This window comes from Barbus barbus (genome assembly GCF_936440315.1).
Source record: "Barbus barbus genome assembly, chromosome: 21".
Lineage (NCBI taxonomy): Eukaryota > Metazoa > Chordata > Actinopteri > Cypriniformes > Cyprinidae > Barbus > Barbus barbus.
Window position 1 is genome coordinate 23378796 of NC_136749.1, and position 16760 is coordinate 23395555.

At 35.2% G+C, this 16760-nt stretch overlaps 2 protein-coding genes across 4 annotated transcripts in view; one reads left to right on the top strand and one right to left on the bottom strand.

Annotated features, from left to right (window-relative positions):
- LOC306887627 (oxysterol-binding protein-related protein 10-like) overlaps positions 1–7184 on the top strand; it is a 50277-nt gene extending 43093 nt beyond the window's left edge. For all 3 annotated transcript variants that reach the window (XM_079445517.1, XM_079445518.1, XM_079445519.1), the window contains 4 exons: positions 2677–2863; positions 2947–3129; positions 5168–5321; positions 6203–7184. In XM_079445517.1, coding sequence (XP_079301643.1) covers positions 2677–2863; positions 2947–3129; positions 5168–5321; positions 6203–6247 — 569 coding nt within the window. In that variant the 3' untranslated portion in view covers positions 6248–7184. The remainder of the gene's footprint in view (positions 1–2676; positions 2864–2946; positions 3130–5167; positions 5322–6202) is intronic.
- An 810-nt stretch (positions 7185–7994) lies between these two features.
- Positions 7995–16760, bottom strand: part of LOC306886962 (dolichyl-diphosphooligosaccharide--protein glycosyltransferase subunit STT3B-like) — a 41969-nt gene continuing 33203 nt past the window's right edge. The window contains exons 9-16 of the mRNA XM_079444359.1: positions 14829–14983; positions 13775–13986; positions 12059–12246; positions 11789–11960; positions 11455–11628; positions 10833–10946; positions 10443–10649; positions 7995–9657 (exon numbers count right to left, since the gene is read on the bottom strand). Of these exons, the coding sequence (XP_079300485.1) occupies positions 9577–9657; positions 10443–10649; positions 10833–10946; positions 11455–11628; positions 11789–11960; positions 12059–12246; positions 13775–13986; positions 14829–14983 (1303 nt within the window). The 3' untranslated portion in view covers positions 7995–9576. The remainder of the gene's footprint in view (positions 9658–10442; positions 10650–10832; positions 10947–11454; positions 11629–11788; positions 11961–12058; positions 12247–13774; positions 13987–14828; positions 14984–16760) is intronic.

A 16760-nucleotide genomic window follows, 5' to 3' on the forward strand; every position in this document is an offset into this window, starting at 1 on the left:
AAAAAAAATTATTTGCAGTACGTTTCTTTGTTTGGTTGTGTTGTGAGCATTTGCAGCTTGTGTGTTGTCAAATTGAAGAAGTTGTTTTCTTTATTTGCAGGTGTTTTATCTATTTGCAGCATGTTGAGCTCTCTCGGCCACCGTATATATGTATATTTATATATACTGTATATATATTTAAAATTATTTTTTAAACTTTTATTACATTTAGATTTTTTTTATTATAATTTTTTTTAATGGTTTCAGTTTTAGTTAAATGTAATAGCTCTGGCATGACAATTTTCTTTTGTGAAACAGGAAAATACTCACTATTCCAAAAACTCATTTGAATTTCCTGATTGAACCCATAATCCATTAGCATTTCAGGCTCGCTAAAAATTGACATCATGACTGAATTGAGGGTGCTTGAACAGCCTTAACACAGCGAATGTCCCTCCTGCTAATCAGCCGTGTCGGCTCCATCAAATGTAGTTTCCTCATGTGTCAGCACAGATGAATTCAACTGTCCTCTACTGGGATCTTCAGAGAAGCTCTGGCATCAGCATTTCACAGAGAATTGCTCTAGCAGCACTGCTTCGGGACGCAGCACATTTGACCCTTCTGGAGCAGAGAGCCATAGACAGGGAGCCGAGCTGCACCCGCCCCCCTTCAGCTCTCTTGTCTCTGGGAAACAGATGTGCTGTTGTTAGACCTGGCTGAAAGCCCACAGAGATTTTGCCACAAGACAGCTGTCCATTATGTAACCAGAATAAAAAGAGGCCAGGCCCACTGAGAGAGCTGCTGTGAACATGCTCACGCTGTTCAGATGTTACCCGAGTTACGCAGCTAGACACAATTCATCATTTTAATTAATAACTTCCAACTGTAGTTCGAGACTTGCATTATAATATAGTATATTAAAATCAAAGTACACCAGGAAACTTTTAGTTAAATCTTTAGGGGGGAAAAAATCTGTCATCCCGATGACTGATGAATCAGAACAGGTCAAAACACATGACACTGGGTTGTACAGAAGTATTATAGTGGAAATTAAGCTAGAATTTAATTTAAAAAACTAATAATAATATTCCTAAATGCACGCTAATGAATTGTTAATCTAATTTGGAACCAATTCTAATATGCTCAAAAAAGACAGTAGTTTTGCTTTAGCATCCAGATTTTACATTGGTCATCAAGTGTTGACGTTAACAGTATTGTTTATCATACAGAGGTAAACAATGTACTAAAAAAATCAAATATTGATCTTAATATTACTGTGAACTTGTCATATTTTCAGTTCCAATTTTTATCTTTTCTACTTTTCATTTAACTTTTAATGTCTTTTCTATGGTTTGTTGTGGCTTCCATTTTGCTCATTATGCCAAAGTTCTTTATTTCTAATTATTATTATTTTTTTTAAATTTACTATTTTTTTTATTATTGTTTTTAGCATTATTTGTATACTATTATAGTATTTATTAGTGCTGTCAAAGGATTAATTGTGATTAATCACATCCAAAATAAAAGTTTTTGTTCACATAATGTGTGTGTACTGTGTATATTTACACACACATACAATGTATATTTTAAAAATATTTACATGTATATATTTATATTACATATAAATATAATTAATATATAAAATAAAATAATATATAAACATAACATTTGTCCTAAATATATACATGTATGTGTGTTTTAGTAATTTAAGTGCTTAAACTTAAAAATTTTAATTTAGCTGGCTGCCAAGGCAAGATTTTTATTTTTTAATCTAATAATTCTATTTTAGCTTTATTTCAACTGAACAATTTATATATATATATATATATATATATATATATATATATATATATATATATATATACACAAATGCATATATATATATATATATATATATATATATATATGTGTGTATGTTGATTTTTATTTTTTTTGCATGTTTGTCACACTTTAATGTTTCAGATCAAATTAATTTAAATATTAATCAAAGATAACACAAGTAAACACAACAAGTTTTTAAATGAAGGGTTTTTTTTTATGAAGGGAAAACTAAATCCAAACCCACATGGCCCTGTGTGAAAAAGTGTGGACTGACGAGACAAAAGTTTAACTTTTTGGAAGGTGTGTGCCATTACATCTGGCGTAAAAGTAACACAGCATTTCAGAAAAAGGACATCATACCAACAGTAAAATATGGTGATGGTAGTGTGATGGTCTGGGGTTTTCATGCTCAAAAACCCTCCAATGTGGCTGAATTCCAACAATTCTGCCGAGATGAGTGGGCCAAAATTCCTCCACAGCGCTGTAACAGACTCATTGCAAGTTATCACAAACGCTTGATTGCAGTTGTTGCTGCTAAGGGTGGCCCAAACAGTTATTAGGTTTAGGGGGCAAGCACTTTTTCACACAGGGCCATGTGGGTTTGGATTTTGTTTTCCCTTCATAATAAAAAACTTCATTCAAAAACTGCATGTTGTGTTTACTTGTGTTATCTTTGATTACTATTTAAATTTGTTTGATGATCTGAAACATTAAAGTGTAACAAACATGCAAAATATACAATATCAGGAAGAGGGCCAACACTTTTTCACACCACTGTATATGGAGATGAGCTGAAACCGTTCTGTCCTGTAGCTACGGTTCCTGGTGAGTGTGTTCTGCTGAAGAGTCTGACCTGTGCCCTGTGTTTTACGTTAGGAGTGTTACACCTCTTGGAGCACGATGAGGAGTATGTGTTCACGCTGCCGTCTGCCTACGCTCGCTCCATCCTCACAGTGCCCTGGGTGGAGCTGGGCGGGAAGGTTTCCATCTGCTGCGCCAAAAGCGGATACTCTTCCACCGTCACATTCCACACCAAACCCTTCTACGGAGGGAAGGTTCACAGGTGAGAGTGAAGAGACTTGTCTTTGAGAGCCTGTTTTATTTGAGACCAGGTCAAACAGTTTTTCTTTTGTAATTCTGCAACAGAGTCATGGCTGAGGTAAAGCACAACCCCACCGGCACCATTGTCTGCAAGGCTCAGGGCGAGTGGAACGGGACGCTGGAGTTCACCTACAGCAGCGGAGAGACCAAAGTGATTGACACCTCCAAACTGCCAGTCATTAAGAAGAAGATCCGGCCACTGGAGAAACAGGGCCAGTATGAATCGAGGTGAGGAGATGCTTTCATGAATTTAGCTTCAATAATGACAATGTGAGAGAACTGATAACGAGAATTAACATGAAGGATCTTTTCTTTGAAGTTGCTATAAGCATTGTTTTACAATTTTATATTCATATTTCTTTTCATTAGTAGTCGATTTTATTTTTCATATTATGTGAGTAGCAGCTTGAAACCTTTGTTTAAAAGTTTACAAAAATGTATAGTTTATAACCATTAAATATTGCTTAAATTAATATTAAATATTGCTAAATATTGTTAAAATTTCCTAAATTTGAAAACTTGCTAAAGAACTCAATTTTATTTTATTTTATTTTTTTTATTTTAAACATCAGGGTTGTCAGGTCTGTGTGACAAAGACAACCCACATATTTAATCCTTTTTATGCCTTTTCAAATTTATTTCCATTTGTATTCTTGCTGTATTTATTTAAAAGGGGAAAAAGATTTCATAAAGTTCATAACCATTGAAAAAATACCTCAATTTGGCAGTTTACCATTTTACCGTATAGGCTGAACTAATAAACTGAAAAATGTGAATTTAATTTAATAGGGTTTTAATGTAAAAAAATATATATATTTTTTTTTCTTTAACATCTTTAAAAATCATTTCTTTTTGCAGCCATTTGGGTCTAGTGTCAAAATGGTCTGATTGTCAGACTTGCCAAAATACAAAATGGACTAAATACATTTATATAAATAACGTGTATTTATTTAGTTACTTTGTTGTATTCATCTTGTACACGAGTCCATTACTGTCTATTTTCAATATGCTCCAAATGGAAGCATAGTGAAACCTTCCTTTTAGGGAAAAGAGCCACTCAGACAATACAAATTAATAACGAGTGTAAAAGATCAGAGCTCAGTGATCCAGATAATACCACGGTGGATGAGCATCCTGCATTTTAACTAAATCCTGCCCCTCTAGAGCTCTTCTAAAATACTCGTGACCCTCATGCACCACTCTGGCCCTGAGCGAGCTGCAGGCTCTAATGCTGCTTATTGGCTTATTGTGGAGGAGAGATCAGACCGGACAGAGCCCATCAGAGTAGTCTAATGCTCTCAGCCTGGTGTTACCACACACGCGTAATGCAATCAAAAGAAGATACAGAGCGGCAGAGAGGTGCGTGGAAGCAGTGGTATGCATGCGAAAAGTGTGGATCCATCAATCCTCCAAAGGTTTGGGGTCTAATTTAATAAAAGTTTTGGCTGATTTATCATCTGAGGTTGCTTTTCTTATTCTGATCGATATGGCTAGACATAACACCCTTGACTAAACAGCAAACAGCAAAGTTTTGCAGCTTACTCTGTTCAAGAAACAACCGTTTAAATGACTTGTAAAGTCATTGCCCATATTGCAAAAATTCATTTTCAATATATTTTATTTAATACCCCATAATGGGCAAATATATATTGCTTGTATAGATTTTTAAATATTTTGCATAAATATATTTTTCACTTTTTTATTTATTTTTTTGTTGTTATTTATATTTCCTCATACATTTATTATTTTTTTGTCCACCCTTGGCCTTTTTTCATCTAAATAGTTTCAATCCAAAAAATTAAAAATGTTTCAATCCAAAATCTATTTATATTGTCCAAAATATAGGTTAAAATGGCAAAAATATTATTACAATTGAAATTGATATTTCTTGCTATTTGAAGTACATTTTATAACATACACAGTTATTAAATTATGTTTTAATTATGTAAAAAAAAAAGTGCTAAGCTATGCTGCTTACAACATTTAGCATATGTTTGAAATACATTTTGTATTTCAAAAAATAATTTAGAGTATATTGCCAGGATGGCAGTAGTTTTCAGGTGCAATTTAGGGTCACTTTTTTTAGGTGTGTTATTCCTTAACCATATATACTGTAAGCATGAATAAAATCGTAGAGTCATATCAGCCAGACATCTTTTAAACATGATTCTTTCCAGACTGACAGACTGTGTGCAGTATTCATGCGACAGTCAGTGAATCAACCGTTTCTCGAGTCCTTATCCTGTCTTCTGACAATGATTGACAGGCGGCTGTGGCAGCATGTGACAGCGGCTCTGAAGGCCGGCGACATCGATGCAGCCACTGAACACAAACACCAGCTGGAGGAGAAACAGAGAAGAGAAGGAAAGCAGAGAACGGCCAGCAGCACCACCTGGAAACCCAAGTACTTCATTAAAGAGGTGAAGCTTTCTAATCCTACACTAAATGGCATACTTTATATGAGGACTTGCTGTCTCAAAGCCTTCATTTGTGCATAAAAGTATTATTTTTAATTTCCTAGGGATGTGCAAAACTACATTTTTTTAAAAAATGGACTATTCACTGTCATCTGAACGATTAGTCGACTAGTAATTGGTTTTAAGGAAGTCCTTTATATCTAGATTGGTTTCAGTTCATCAGGCCGCGATCAGGTGTGGTTTTTATGAGGTGCTTAAAAATTGGACCTAACTTAAAACTAAAAGTTCAACCATTCAAGGCTTGGAGCTGCAAGAAATTTGCATGTGTTTGAAATAAGTCTAATGCCCATCAAAATGCATTTATTTAATCATAAATTTAAATATTTCAATTTTATAAATATATTATTTTAAAATGAAAATAGTATTTTAATTTTTTTATTAAAATATATTTTTTATTTGTAAAATATTTTTCAAGAATTTCCAATGAATAGAAATTTCAAAAGAACAATATTTATTTGAAATATTTTTACCACATTCAAAGTTAGTGTGAATTTCTTTATATTTACATATAAATGTTATATTAATATTATATTATAATACATATAAATACTTGTAGTATTGTATTTAATTTTATGTATTTATATATACATATACACAGTAGTACACACATGTAAACAAACTTATTTTAGAATCGAATAATCACGATTAATATATGTATATATATATGTATATATATGTGTGTGTGTGTGTATATATATGTGTGTGTGTGTGTATGTATTGAATATATATATGTATATATATAGTTCCAGAGTCATGCAGGTTATTGGTTTTCGTATGAGATCTTGCATATTTAACATTTGTTTTTGTCCTTGAATTTGCTGCAGGGGGATGGATGGGTGTACCACAATCCTCTATGGAAGACGAAGTGATGAAATCAAGCTGGAGCCACATGATTTGGGTCCATCACAGCCCTCCAGCCCCGCGGATGGGAGTGTCCATGTGAGCCAGGAGCTGGCCGACCAATAGGACTCAAGCAGCAGGGAAAGACATTGATCTATTTCTCCAACTCCTCTCATGGAGAATGGAAGGTGCCAAAAACAAAAAATGAACTTGAGGGTGGTAAAAAAACAACAAAACAACAACTCAAAAGCCCCTCTGGATAATGAAGATTTGGACGTGGAGGCCTAAATTTTGTGACCTTGTACAATATCTTTATATTTGTATATTACATCTGGTAATCAATAATACTGAGTAAAGTGATTTTTCACACAGGAGAGATGTAGCATCTGTATCAGAGTATAACTGTTATATAACTGTTATTTTAGAACACCGTTAAGGCAGATATTGATGCAAGCGGCATTCTGGGTATTCGAGAGCAGTGATATATTCATGTTCAATAGACCTCACCTCTCAAGTTCTTACAATCTTACCATATGAGGACAGTATTGTGCTTCAGTTGAGCTTCCTGAAGAAAGAATAAAATGGATATTTAAAGGAATAGATTTTAAAATCATGTGCAAATGTATTTTTCCCTCATGGTGATTTAGTAAGGTCAGTGATATGCATGCATTTGTCACTTCACTTATTAAATTCAAGTTGAGTTGGAAAAAGTAGATCCTCAGAGGTTTGACCTTTTCACACATTTTAATTTTTAACCACACACTTTTTTTTTTTTTAAACAAAAACCAAAACTATTTCTGCTGAATCAAATGCTGTTGGTGTAACTCCGCTTATATGGTCACACATATATACACAAAAATAAAAAATGCACTGTATTTAATGATAGTTGTTTTAATAGGGTGCAAAATACAGCCTATTTTTTCTCTCTCTCAACAAACAGTCCTTGAAAATAGTGTTTCTTCATCCAAAAAAATAAATAAAAATAAAATAATTTTTGGGTTTTGTCTTAGTTTCAATTGTGTAATTAGTCAAATAAATTTTAAATGTCAAAATGTACATGCAAAAATCATATAGTAATGAACAGTCACATATGTAAATAACACTGAGCTTTTCCAAGAAACAAGCTCGTTTGAGACCAAATGTTTCTTACTAAAACCATTTATTTCCCATGAATAAAAAATATTTGATTCTTGAGCAATAGTTGAAAGTAAACGTGGTTAAAAATACAAAGTAATGCCAGCGTTGAATACAGCCATTTGATGTTTAAAACTAGCTAAGGCCCATTTTATGTTTGATAATCATGTAACAATTCTTATAAAAATAATTTGTGCCTTTAAATGTTTAAAGTATACAGCTTTAGTAGAAAGTGAAATTCATTAAATTTACAATGTATCTAATGTAGTAAAGAGCAGTTTTCTCCATTAAAATATTAAAACTTAACTATTATGACAAATTCTAAACAACATATGAAAACCACATGCATTTCGTTATGCTATAGTAGATTCTTTACCAGTGTTATTTTTGAGAAATATATTTTTTTTCAGAATATCAGTGCTGCCGTGACGTACTTTTCCAGAATGATTAGACACGTGACATGTAGAGCTCATCTGATTGGTTTAAAAACTTCTGAAAGCCGTCGCATTCGTGAGCTTCTCCTCGATGTAATGTGCTAGAGCTGCCGCCTAGAGGACACCTGTAGAATAACACCATTGACTTACAGAGAGATGGTTTTACTATTTCTAAAGACAAAATAAAAATGTGAGTGCAAACATGGATAAGGCAGATTCTTTCATGGAGTCTTTTTAATCACAAATGGCATCAACTCATTCTCACAAACAGCATCTTCGCCTTTCGCTCGCGCTTTTAATATATTTTTTTTTAATTTACAATTTATGGAATAAATTTTCACTTGAAAAAAGAAAAAAAAAAAAAGAAAACAGTTTTTGCATTTCAGGATGAAAGGCTTCCTCTTCTCAACTTCAAGTGCATTCTTGTTAATAAATACCTTCCCATAAGCGTCAGAGATCTCCGAATAGAATAACATGGATGTGTTGTGTTATGAAGAAGCGGGGGAAAACCCATAATTAGAAGGAAAATTTTATCTTACAAAAACAGATGAAGCAAAAGCAATACGCAAGGATGAAAACCAAAAAGGCAAAAAACAATCGAGGGAAAAGTTTAGATGGCAGCCCAGGAAAAGAAAACCCACCGGATTTTGCAGGAAGCGCCCTTTTCAACGTTTATATATATAAAAAAAAAAAAAAAAAGATTGGAATATTCACACTAAAAATACGCACTCTCCACCTGCATGCTACTCAGTAGTGGATCCACATTAAGGTGAACTAAGACAAAGTGCATTCAGGCTAGTAATGCAGCATTGTATAAACCTACAACTAATTCAATTCACTCTTTGTCCTGGCAGACAGTCGTTTAGGAAGGGGGCAAATTAGATTTATAATTGGCTTGGACATCCATAAGCATCTGTTTTTCACTAGTGTGCACAGGAGATGCCAAACCACAGCACCCCCTCTGGACAAAACGCATGAGCAACAGGAAATCAAAACAGATTTTCTTCATTTGAATTTAGAATTATTGCATAAAACCTTATAACCAATAGAAAAACGAAACAAAAAACATTCAAAATGATGTAACAAACAAAATCGTTTATATTCAAAATCACCACAGTTAAACGTTACTAATAATCGAGTCCTTTGCAATGTCTGCCTTAGAAAAAAACTCCCCAAAGAGCCCACTGCATTCTGTCTCGTAGGAAACCGGGTTTATCAGATAACAGTTGAAACCAAGAGAGCATTTTTGGGGCTGTCGCACTGCAGACGGCTCCATATTCCTCAGATTTTTTCCATATATTTTATTTTTAAGTGCTTTTTTAAATCAAAAGTTAATTTATTACAGGCTCTGACAAAATCTCTTTGGTGCTCCAAGGTTCACTGAGCTTCATGAAATTCATATTTGTTGGTTGTTTTAGCATTCAGTTGGATTATATTAAACTGTACCACAAAAATAGTGCGTGCCGGTTGAGACACGGGCAGCGCTCTCGCTTCACCGGAACATTCAAGTACAAAAAAAAAAGAAAAAACAAGAAAAAGAAAAAAAACAAGAACAAAACTAAGTCCAGAGTTAGTCAGATTATAACAGCGGTGCAGATCCCCGTCCTCGCCTCATCCTAGAACCCATCATGGCAATCACGGGACCAAAAGCCTCCAATCAAATGTTCTCAGGTGGGCAGCGCCAGACAACATGTTTCTTCTTCTTTTTGATTGGTGGATTACTTACTAGTTGCATTTGTCCTTGTCTTTTGTTTTCCTCTTTTTCCATTCTCAACATTTTCATTCAATAGCTAAACAGACTTCTTGTTCAGTTTCTTGCCTTTTTTCAGAACCAATTTGTTTTTGATGTATCCCCTCTTCCTCTTGGCTGTCTGTGAACCAAAGGAAACAAGTATATTTGAAATAACATATCGGAGTCGACATTCATAATGAAAATTTAACACAAGACACAATAGCACTATATCTCAAACAGACTATAGTGAAAATCTAGATTTATGTAACTAATAATATAGGGAACTTTAGTTCAACTACTTGCAGTATTTATATGTAATTTATAATCAATAGTTTCCTAAACTTTTTTTTTTACAAAAAAATTGTCCATAAAAGGTCATATCTGTATTTTCTATAAATAGCCAGTAAAATTTGTAATAAATTAACTATAAATAAAGAATAAATTAAACTATACTAAAGCCTTATTTTTTTTAAATAGTCATGTTTTATTAAATATATATTTATTACTATATACACACTATACAAAGTAATATTAAAAAAATAATACTGTTGCAAGAATATATAAAATATTAATTTATTCATTAATTATTTCATATAGAATATTCATATAATTATTATAAAATGTATATTTTTTAACTATTTATCATCATAAATATGTATTATTATTGATATCATTACAGTATTATTAAAAAGGCTACATGGACATGGTAGACCTCAAACTGCAAAAGTAATTTGACAAAAACATTTCTTAAAACTGACATTTTTTGACACTACAGTAGTTACTATGGTCTTAATACAAATACCCCAATTAAGCTACAACTCTTTAAATGAGCCATAACAAGAACACATTTAAAACGATTGAAGCTTACACAGACTCATCATAGATGTTCATAAGGCTGTTCTAATGGAATCTAGAGGGAAGAACCTTTTTTGAGGTGTACTTCTGCTTGGCTGCGATGTTGCGGAGCTTGTGGTCCACAGCCTGTCGGTTCTCCTGCTTCTTCACCCTGTAGATGCGCACCAGCCAGTGCTCGGAGGTGAACGCCTCCTCCAGGTGCTTCAGACGGATGTCCTTGTTGCCGATCTCTGCGTTTCGTGTCCGGTCAAATCCAGGAGGTGTGCGGAAGTCCAGCTGCGGAGGTGGTGTTTGGAATTAAGCAAGCAGCAAGGTTTCGTCTATATGTGCATTACTGCACTATCAGAGTGGTACGATAGTGACAGCTCAAAGATCAGCCCTTGTTTTCCACCATTGTCACAACACAATTACAAGACTCTTGTGGATAAACCTAATGAATTAGAGGGAAGCAACACTCACTTGCATTTCCCCAAAGCGGTAGTACGACATCTTGTACATCAGGCAGTTGAGCAGGGTTGGAGAGCCGGCCTTATCCACTCTAAACTCCCCCTGCGGTGTGAAGTAATCACTTTCCTACAAAAGAACAAAAAGATGGCAGTTTTATGACTAATCTCTGACATACGCAATAGCAGAACACATAGTCAATGCTATCAAATGATCTCTGTTCATTAAAAGCAAAAATACATCTAAAAAAAAAAAAGGAAATCATGAAAATAAAAGCATGTAAATGATGGATAATAACAGGAATATTTCTTGTTGTGGGCGACCTGAAGCCAAACAACAGTAACTGTCCAAGACAGTGAATGTTACACAAAGTGCTTCATTAATTGATGTAGCGCCGGTGCGTTAGAAAGGATTCATAATGTGACATATCAGTTAATGTGACAGTCTAACAGCACACTAAAGCAAAGAGCACCATCAGAACGCTTGATGTTCTCCTGTCAGAGAACATCATTTCCTCTATAGGACTGCCAAAAAAAAAAAAAAAAAAAAAAAAAAAGGATGTCAACTACTAGAAAAAGTAAAGAATCTTTTTTTCCTTTATTATACAAATTCAGCAACACCATAAATTGCCACTGACCCGGATATCTTTAGGGTGCTCTCCCTCAGCAATGCGCACCATCCACAGGAATTTGTTAATGTCATCGCCTGAATACCCAATCACTCCTCCAAAAATGATCAGGACGTAATCCACATCCAAGGATTTCATAATCTCATAGGCTGCACTCTCATTGGAGGACATGGCTTTACCGACCTGCAGAGGAAACAGAACACTGAACATGACCTTTCATCGTCCTCAAGATGGCACTACTGAGCTAAAGATACCAAAACAAATCAGCTAAATTCTTGCTGATTCAGAAAAAGTCACAATTTATTCCCAAATAACAGCAAATTAGACAGTTGTCTGTCCTCACCAGAGCTATGTGGCTGTTATTCCACGTGTTGTTGTCCACCAGCGTGGTGCGGTTGGCCATGCCTGCGATCTGATACCCGTAATCCCACCAGGACATGACTCGAGCATGCTCATCTGTATTCTGCCTGAGCCAGTAATATGCTTCACGGAAATCATCCAGAATGTTGCGTGATCTGGAAGCAAGTAGAAATGAATGAAGAAAAATCATATAACTTTTCAAATTAAAATTATTTTTTTAAACAAGAAATAGATGACATGAAGGTGCTCTTACCCATCATGGTTGTATGACGCCAGCACTACGCTGGGACTGGAGTAAGCGTTGCTCGTGACCCACGTGCAGTGCACAGCAAACATCATCAAGAGCATCAGCATTAACATGGTAACAATGCTTTTGATGTTGGGGCCCAAACCCTCCTCTGGGCGGTCCTGCTCAGAAACATGCTTTCGGACTTTGCCGGCCTGCAAATGAACATGGACACACCAATTAGATCAGACTGAATACAGATGAGCTACAAAAAAAGCTAGCCATGAATCACCATTCTGTTTTCTGCAACAACAAAATATTCCCTATAAACCAACACGGGGTCTTCAACAAGGGTCTGGCAGTGGTTTGGCATGGCCAACCGCACCACGCTGGTGGACAATACGTGGAATAACAGCCACATAGCTCTGGTGAGGACAGACAAGGGTCTAACCCCCCCAGCTCCCCACATCCCCAGGACCCTTCCACCCCCCCACCCACTTAAAAACTGTGACCAGCACCTGTCACTTGTGCAGCATTGGACTGATCACTACTTCATTCAGCATTGACTGCAAACTACCTCTTCGGATAGTCTGATAAAAGACTGTTCTCTTGTCACTTTAACAGACTGATAAGCTCTTCTTGCACTACATATATCTGCACAGTTTTGTTTTATTTAACTGGTTTGCACTCTATCTGCCATGTGCCTTATGCCACTATCTATTTCTTTATTTTTCTACAAATGTCCTCATTTGTATATCTGTATAGTTGTATGTACATATGTTTAAACTGTATTTATCTGTATTTGAACGTCTACTGTCAGTGTCTTAAATGTTAACTGTATGCACCAAGGGTCTGAGAGTAAAGCAATTTCAATTCTCTGTATGTATGCGCCGTACATGTGGAAGAATTGACAAAGCAGACTTGAATTACTGATCAAACTGTCAAAAAAAATCTAAAACAATATGATTAGTTATTAAAAAAAAATATAACACTGGGCATAATCACAACATTTCTCATAATATTATTTAAATCTAATTTTAATTTATTATATACACACTCCAACTGTCAAATAAATTATAGCTGCAATAATAGATAATTATTTTGATTTGATTTAAAAGCAGTTTATATAAAATACTACTATAATATATTATTTAAAAAATATTTATACAATTATAATAATAATAATAATAATAATAATAATAATAATAATAATCTCAAACCAATTATCAACAGGTTGCAATAAAAAAAAAAGATTTATTAAATAGTGTATGTATGCATATATATACACATACATATATACATTTATATGCAATAGCAATATTAATAATTCATTACATTTATATAGCGCTTTTCTAAGCACTCAAAGCGCTCTACATTGTGTGTGTGTGTGTGTGTGGGGGGGGGGCCCTACATCTCCTCGTCCACCACCAGTTTAAATATATAATACATCATAATAAATTGATTAATATTTCAATGGGACCATAAATTTTACAGCTTTAAATGCAACATTTTAGACACCAAGGGGTCCTTAGCTGACCTTAATAATAATAATAATAATAATAATAACTAAAAAAAAAAAAAAAAAAAAAGTTGCAAGTTAGACATAATTCTGCTTTATAATAATAATAACTTTATTACGATTATTATTGAAATGCACTTAAATTGTACCATGCACGTGTTACTATACGGCAGGCATAAAATGCAACATTTATCCACCAAGGTGTACTTTGTCCCTTCACTGACCTTATCATAGAGGTTGCCCTGATTCCTCTTGTCGTCCTCATCACTGCTATCCTCAGCCGGCGGGTTCTCACGCTTCATGTCATCACCCAGGTAGTGCTCAAACACACTTGAGAAGGCGATGGCTGAGAGCATGCACACCACTGGGGTGAGTGTCAGCATCAGACGTACCATCACACCGGCAAAGTACACCGCGCTGATGGCGTACAGAGCCACTAGAGGGCAACAAAGAAAACATCACTTATGATTCCAGCAGACAATGTGGAACTGCAGTGTAGAATGAACGTTAATGAACTGCAGTGTAGCGTTTATAGTTCTGTACCGGATAATGAATCCAGAGAGAAATGGAAAAACACAGAAGTGGGCCTTTAAACATGTAGCAACATGTCGCCTGTTCACGTTCCCTTGTTTATTCTAGTGAAAAACCTCAGGAACACCATGACAGCAATTAAGAAATAAAACAAACTCTTCTGGGGACTGAGACTAATTCAATGCATTCTGTTCTCCACAAATGAAAATACTCATAGCAGACATCAAAACATCAGTGAGTGTTCTCAGGCATAAACAGGACAATCACTACAACTTTGTTCAGAATAAACAGCATGCTGGAAGAAATAAGCTCAAGGATGTTTAGTGGCACTTCTAGAAGAACAAAATTAAGTTTTTACAGAAAAGCAAGAGACTTTTCAACAATAAACCCTGACAACACTTCATATATTTTCAATTCTATGGCTGAATTTTTTTATAGACTTAAACTGATTCCAAAGTAACTTGAATGAAAATGAAAAATACATTAGCTTGATTAACTAATTTTATTTACAATCCCTAAAAAAAAAAAAAAAAAAAAAAAAAAAAAAAAAAATTTGGACATTCAATTCACATTTAAATGGTTAAAAGAGATTAAATCATAAAATCAAGTGGCATCTAGAATCAAATATCGCTAGAATTTTTCTAAGGACTTCACATTTCTGAGCCATTTTTGCAATGACTTTAAACGATTAAATGAACAATGCAAACGCATCGCCTGGTAATTTCAAGGACGTTAAGACATGCTCACCAAAGACTCGCTCATCGTTGATGTTCTTGATGCAGAACCAGAGGCCTGCTGGGAAGGTGCAGACGAGGATGTGCAGGTCAAAGAAGAAGGATACCCAGGTGGTGGGCTGGTGCTCTGACACCGAGGCAATGATAGGGATGTGGATCTTTGCGTATCTGAGCACAGGAGGCAGAGAGGGCTTCGTTAACTTACTGTGTTAAATGTTGCAAATAAAACTAACCAGCATTGAAGGGATAGTTCACCCAAAAAATGAAAATTCTATCATTAATTACTCACCCTCATGTCGTTCTAAACCCGTAAGACCTTCGTTCATCTTTGGAACACAAATTAAGATATTTTTTTAATGAAATCCAAGAGCTTTCTGACCGTGCATAGGCAGCAACACAACTGAAACGTTCAAGGCCCAGAAAGGTAGTAAGGACATCATTAAAATAGCCCATGTGACAACAATAACTGACACAGAAGAGAAATGTTGAATAAAGTCATTTTTGTTTTCTTTGTGCAAAAAAAAAAAGCATTCTTGAAGCTTCATAAAATTAAGGTTGAACCACTGATGTCACATGGACTGTTTTAATGATGTCCTTACTACCTTTCTGGGCCTTGAACGTTTCAGATGCGTTGCTGCCTATGCACGGTCAGAAAGCTCTTGGATTTTAAGCAAAAAAATTCTTAATTTGTGTTCCGAAGATAAACGAAGATCTTACAGGTTTGGAATGGCATGAGTAAATTAATGACAGAATTTTCATTTTTGGGTGAACTATCCCTTTAAAAGAATAGTTCACACAAATTTAATTCTGTCATCATTTACTCACCCTCAAGTAGTTCCAAATCTGTATGAATTTCTTTGTTCTAACACTAAAGGAAGATATTTAAGAAAGTTTGTAACCAGGCTGTTTTGGGGCACCATTGACTTCCATAGTAGAAAAAAAAAAACACTATGGAAGTCAATGGCGCCCCAGAACTGCTCTGTTTCCCACATTCTTCAGAATATGTTCCTTTATGTTCAGCAGAACAAAGACATTCATGAGTAAATGACAGAATTTTCATTTTTGGGTGAACTATCCTTTTAAATGACTGCATTACTATCGGAAAGCCGCACTAATAACAACTACAGGCTAATACGATGCCTATTGCTATTTGGCTATGAACTAACCTGATAAGTCATTTCAGAGGAAGAACGCACTTTTGCTGAAAGATTATGAAGACCGTGTCAACCATCGTACATTTCGATTTCATACTGACTTTAAAGCCAGTCTAAAATTTTTCAGAAGAGTTCAGTTAGACTGCGTCGGTTTTGAGTGCAAAGCGTCCACAAAATCCACATCAAAACAACTCTGAAGAATAAAGCCAACTTTATATCAGCGAAGCACATCTCCAATAGCAAAAAAAAAAAAAAAGAAAAAAAAAAAAAAAGAAGTTTCACTCCATAAGGACTAAAATTTGCTTTATAAAAAAAAGAAAACAGAAGCCAATAAGTGAAACAATGTCAAGACTCTGGACAGGCGAAAACTGCTCAGTGTGTTAAAACGGATGCTGAACGGGGCCGTTTGTTGTGGAGTTCCTCTACTGTTCGCCCTCTCAATTTTGCTGCATTACTGCGCTCAATTTTGGCGACTATCGGTGTTGTGATCATTATCTGGCGACCTGACCTTCCGTATCTGTGTGGACTGCGGCGCAGATGGCTGACTGCGCACAGCGAGAGCTCGACAGGACTGTGGGTCTCCCTGCAGAGCTGCTGCATTGAGGGAGTTATACAATTATGAATTTATGATAGGTGACGTTTTACTGAGGGCAAAGAACAAGCCGGCAAGAAAGTAATGGGTTTATGGCTGAGAGGTAAAAGCGTACAAACACTGCTGTACCTGCAGGGCTGCCCAAAAAAAGGTAATAATCAAAATTACGATACAAGGCCTATCAGTAACAACAACCGGT